At 43.8% G+C, this 5,935-nt stretch overlaps 1 protein-coding gene across 1 annotated transcript; it reads left to right on the top strand.

Annotated features, from left to right (window-relative positions):
- Positions 1 to 697: 697 nt before the first annotated feature.
- dmrt3a (doublesex and mab-3 related transcription factor 3a) lies at positions 698 to 5,383 on the top strand. The gene is made up of 2 exons (XM_056377193.1): positions 698 to 1,981; positions 4,009 to 5,383. The coding sequence occupies exons 1-2, from the start codon at positions 1,375 to 1,377 to the stop codon at positions 5,028 to 5,030; spliced, it is 1,629 nt and encodes a 542-aa protein (XP_056233168.1). The 5' UTR covers positions 698 to 1,374; the 3' UTR covers positions 5,031 to 5,383.
- Positions 5,384 to 5,935: the final 552 nt, after the last annotated feature.

Below are 5,935 nucleotides of genomic sequence, written 5' to 3'. Positions count from 1 at the left end.
ATTTATGTGTCCATTTTTTTTTTTACAACTCTACAAGCTGATGGTGGTGGTGCTGAATCTGCATTTAGTCTTTAAATGTCCTAAAAAATGTTTTAATTAGCTTTTTTTGTCCCGTGTGTCTCACTGTTGACAGCTGAGATGTTAAACTTGATATTCAGTTGACTTCTGGTGCAGTTTCCCTTATTTTACAAGTATTCATGATGCTATATAGCAGCTTGAATTTCCATGTTCTGTGTTCCATGTGTACAATAAGAAAAACATGCCTCGTATTTGAATAATTTACAAATCTACAAATTTAAACTTTAATTAATGTTCCATCTGTTTCATGCAGGGACCTCAGTCATACAGTCTATAAAATGTCTCAGGTCTGATGTCTGGGATGTCATGTTTTATATTCAGCTGGCATTTGAGTCTAGACTGAAACTGCAGGCTTATAGATTTCTGAAGCTGTTTTCACATTCAGTTTTACATTTTGTTTCATGTTAATTGTTGGAATGTGAATCATAGGACTCATATTTTTTTTTAAATCTACAACTACTATGGCAAACGACTGTTTATGTAAATGCACTTGTGCATTTCGTTTTTTAACCACCTAATTTTAAAAAATGGATGTTTATTTCATGCAGAGACTCAGTTTTCCTGCATAAAATCTATGAAATGTTTCTTTATAGAAAAGCAGTTTTGACAGCTGGGGTGTCACATTTTTGTTATTGGCATTGACAGAGTGAAACAGTTGAATTTGGACTTATAGGTCATGGGCCTACACATAGGCCTATAGCCTACTGTTATGATACTTTTTGCAGATTAAATTTCATCTTTGTGGTGTGACATGTTAAATATGCTTTTAAAATAATCTTCTTATGAGTGCCAGTAGATCATGTACTGACTCCTGCATTTGTATTTTGTCTTTTAAACCACATCTGAATGTGTCTTTGGGTTCTTTGTTTCATGCAGGAACTTTTCTTGTACAGTCTTTTAAAATCCCATATTACAGGCCCACACTACAGTTTGGTCTTTTGACATCATTTCTGGAAATAGTAAAGTTGTAGCTCTCCAAAGACACATCTGTAATAAGCCTTTAAAGAATCTCAGCATGTTATTTCAGCTGCAGGATTAAGTCTTTGGGTCTGTAAATACAGGGAGATCATTTGTTTCCACTGCGAACAGAAGTGTCTCCAGTCTTCTTGAATCTTGACCCGTTTTAAAGGAAACTCTGAAACCCTCAGTGGGTTATCTGATCCTCACTGGCAGCTTTTTTTCGCCCACTTCAGCCTAACATGCGCATTTTTTTTTTTTTTTTTTTTGCAGCGTGCAGGCGCTTTGACGCGAGTAACAGCGTTTGGTTACTCGTCTCCATAAGTGCGTGTCAGCCTGATGCATATCTGTGCTGTCAGCCGCGGGAAAGGTGGATCCTCCACTACAAGCCAACACCTCTTATCCTCATCCTGTCATGCGTGTAGCAGCGCAGCTCCGTCCAGCTCCATCCCTCTGACTGCTGCTGCCGCTGCTGACAACGACACTCCCGCTCCGCCTCGCCTCTCCGCACACGCACTTGTGCGTCGTGGAAGATACGCTGCGTCCGACAGAATGAATGGCTACGGGTCGCCTTACCTGTACATGGGGGCTCCGGTGTCTCAGCCGCGGGCTCCGCTCCAGAGGACCCCCAAGTGCGCGCGGTGCCGGAACCACGGCGTGCTGTCGTGGCTCAAAGGTCACAAGCGCTACTGCCGCTTCAAGGACTGCACCTGCGAGAAGTGCATCCTCATCATCGAGCGGCAGCGCGTCATGGCGGCGCAGGTGGCGCTCCGGAGGCAGCAGGCCAACGAGAGTCTGGAGAGCCTCATCCCGGAGTCCCTCAGAGTGCTGCCCGGCATTGGCATGGCCGGATCCGGCGAGGGGAACCAGGAAACCCCGCCGAGGTCAGAGGAGCTGGAGCTGCGGTGGAGCAGCACGGAGCCGGTGCAGGCCGGAGCACAAACAGGTAGGAGGGAGGATGAAGAAGAGAGCTGCGGGATGCAGCTCCAGCTTTACATCTCTGCTGGAAACTGTATTTTTTATTTCATATAATATAAATAATGAAGAATGACAAATTGGCTAAAATTCTGAACTACTTTTTATTTAGCAAAAAAAAAAAAACAGAAACGAATAGGAATAAATTTAAACTAGTGCCTATCATTAGCCACTACTGGCCTAAAAAATAAAATAAATTACAAAGTGGAAGATTTTGCTGGCAATATGTATTCTTACATATTTTCTCACACATAAAACTGTGAAAACATTTGTTATGGAAAAACATATTTTAATGAAAATATGGAAAGGTTAAAGTATTTCTAAATGAGCAAAGATTAATCAAAGATGTTTATCTGATCTTCATGTGCCTGTACAAACAGGTTTTAGACGGTTTCTAGATATAAATGTTGGCCAGTGGTTTAAAGGGGTATTAAAATGCTGTCATTTGTTTTAGAGAGAATTGTTGTGTAACATTACATAACACATCTCTCTCTATGGTGAATATTGTGATATATTTGAATTACACCCTTTTGTAAAAAAGGATTAGATTGTTATCATTTTACACATATTTCAAAATAAGATGATTTTATTAATGTCACGTTAGAAATTCACGGTAGGACAAGAGATAGGAAACGAAACGAAAAAGAAGCAGATTATTAAATAAATACAGAAATAGATCAAGATTTTGTCGACATTATGTGGATTATCTTTAAAAAAAAAAATCAAAGAACTTGACAGGATGATATGAAATATATATATATATATATATATATATATATATATATATATATATATATATATATATATATATAGCCTATAAATACTGCATATCCAGTGTGTTGTACTGAAGGTGAAATAAACTACTGTGTGTTTTGTGACATTTTCACAAAATATTTAGAAAAAAAAGCATTTTTTGACAATTTATTATTGATTGTGTAAAAAAAAGCCACAAACCTCCTTCGAAATTTTTGTTTGTTTGTTTTTTGTCTTTTGCAATCAAAAATGTGAATTCAAAAAAGTATTTAGAATGAATGAACCTTCATTAGTTCAATATTTTAAACAGGCTAATGGCTCTATTTCCCCAGGTAATTATTAGAGTAATGAGACCAGCATGAGAGTAGATTTGTTTTTATTTCTGTATTTATCGAAGATTACATTTTTATAAATTCTTAATTTTAAGCAGCAGTATTTCTGTCTAATTATGATTTATTTCCGGAAAATGAAATTAAGTGTTTATTCACAGGCTGCAAAACGTGTCCGTTTATGTCTGATATAATTTTTTCAACAATTTAATTTTAGCTGTTTTAAGGTGAATAGGCCTGTCTCGATTTGTATGAAAAAGCAGAGTCCTCAACAGGCCTACTCCTCCTTGGGGTCAAGAGGTCATTCCGGGTCAGATGTGACTAATAATTAGTAAATTATTAAATTAAATAATTATTAAATGAGTTCATAAATATTTGTTTTCCTATTCACCTGCCTCCACCTGGCTGGACTAACAGCATTAGGACACGAGCACCGATCAGCTGACTCCTCATCAGCTCCGGGGCCGAGCGGGTTAAAGATGACAGTCATCAGTAGCGGACAGGCCCGATCGAATCTAATCGCCATATTTCTCGCGGGAGGTCAACTTCAGATGAGATGTTACCGAGCAACAGGCGATCTGTTTACAAAGTGTGGTCAGGAGGCATCGACACACCGCAGTCAGCACTTTGTGTTAACAGCTCCGGAGAGGGGAGAGGAGGAGAGCCGCGTAAATCCTCCATAAATCGCTGCGTTGGAGACAAGTTGACAAGCGAGTAATTGTGTGTTACCTTTCCTCGTGAGGAGAGCTTACAGGGCTTCTAATAGGAGAAGGAGGTCACGTGCAGAGAGGAGTCAGATTAGTGTCGAATTCATGTAATGCTCTGTCAGCTTGGTGCATGCCTCTCCTGCAGGATTACATTTGTTGTGTCTCTTGTCCAAACTTGACTCCTGACTCTCTGTTTCCTCGTCTTGCAGAGCCGACAGAGGACGGCCCCGATGAGGCGTCGGGAGGCGAGAACGGGGGGAGCTCCAGTGAGAAGGAGCAGGACCCGGTCAGCTCCCCAGAGGAATCCAAACCGAACTCCTGCTACACCCCGGAGCCTCCAGAAACCCCCTCCCACCCGGAGGAGACCCGATACAGCCTCCCCAAAGCCGGCAGCGCTGAGAAGGAGGCCAAGGCCGAGAGTCCTCACAAGTATCCCGTCAGCCCCGGGGAGCAGAGCGTGCTGATCGAAGGCCTCGCCGGCTCCATCAACCTGCCCTTCAGCCTCCGAGCCAACAGGCCGCCGCTGGAGGTCCTCAAGAAGATCTTCCCCGCTCACAAGCCTCCTGTGCTGGAGCTCATCCTCAGAGGCTGTGGGGGGGATCTGGTGGGGGCCATCGAGGTGCTGCTGTCCAGCCGGAATTCGGACGGGAGCGCGCACACGCACGCCGACCCGCACCCGGACGCCCTAGTGCTGCCTTCAAATGGACACCTGTTCGAGCACACGCTGGGCTCCTACCACCCGGTGTCCTCCTCCGCCAAGTGGTCGGTGGGCTCCGCTTTCCGGGTGCCCGAGTCGCTCCGCTTCACGTCCGACTCCGCTTCGGGCGTGGTTTCCACGGGCCCGCTGGGTGTCCCCCTGCAGCACCCGTCCTTCCCGCAGCCCACGCGCTACCCGCTCATGCTGCGCAACTCTCTGACGCGCAGCCAGGCCAGCCCCTTCGTGCACAACGACGTGACTCTGTGGAATACCATGGCCCTGCAGCAGCAGTACCAGCTCCGGTCAGCGGCCCAGTACGTATCTCCGTTCTCCCCCGCAGCCCCCGCCGGCCCCGGGGGTTCCGTGTTCCGCAGCTCCCCCATCCTCACCTCCAGACCCTCCGAGGAGCAACGCATCAGCATCCAGGAGGAGAGCTGCACGCTGGGGCCCAAACCCGGCCTCTACTCCCCGGATGAGGAGTACGAGGAGCGGTCTGACTCCGCAGACTCCCGCATCCTGAGCTCATCCACCTAAAACACATGCTGATGATGGACTAACGCAGCAGGGGAGAACCAAAAATATTCTTCTGAAAGGACACCTGTGCGTGTGTGAGTGTGAGTGTATGTGTGAGCGCGCGTGTGTGTAAGCAATCACCCATTGTCACGGTGATGTTAATCCTCCAACATCACATCACCCCTCGTGCTTTCAAGATGTCCCTGGACCTGACCAAAACGGATGAATGTAACACATTGTGATCACTCTATTATTTTGAAAATCCATTACCTATTTCCTGTCAGCATGTTTATTACTGTGAAAACTATCGATGTAAAGATCACCACTGCATGTTATTAAGAGTATGCCAAATAAATCTGAGTTGTCCAAATGGATCGGACTGTTGTCTTGACTGAATTCTGGGCTTTAGGCCTGAGATGTTGTTGTTGTTGTTTTTGTTGTTGTTGTTATTGTTGTTGTTCCTGTGTGTGTTTACAAATGTTTGGGACTTGTCCACAGGAATGTTGTAAATTTATATTTAACAAACATCTCTGCTCTGTGGTTAGCTGCTTTCATTCTTATATAATCATGCATTATGTTACATTAAACCCCAGGAGGTTCAGTGTTACCCAAAATTGTCTGTCAATATTGTAAGAGCAGAATAATGTAATTAAATTCATGCTCTTACTTTGTAAAATAAGACATAATAACAAATACATCCAGACACTAATTTTAACATTGTAAGAAGGTGAAACAGAGAGAAAATACGGAGAGTTTGATATAAAGATCAGAACATCCAGAATAAGTTAAAGCAGCCGTGTCTCAAACACAACACACAACCACAGAACATTCACTCACAGTATTATCAGTATGTGCAGAACTCTGTTACACTTTATACACAGTTGCCTATAAAGCAGTAGCCTATAAAAACACTTCAGAAATGGTTT

This window comes from Seriola aureovittata, chromosome 5 (assembly GCF_021018895.1).
Source record: "Seriola aureovittata isolate HTS-2021-v1 ecotype China chromosome 5, ASM2101889v1, whole genome shotgun sequence".
Classification (NCBI taxonomy): Eukaryota; Metazoa; Chordata; class Actinopteri; order Carangiformes; family Carangidae; genus Seriola; species Seriola aureovittata.
Note: the sequence above shows the minus strand (reverse complement) of the source record. Positions and strands in the feature narration are given on the sequence as shown.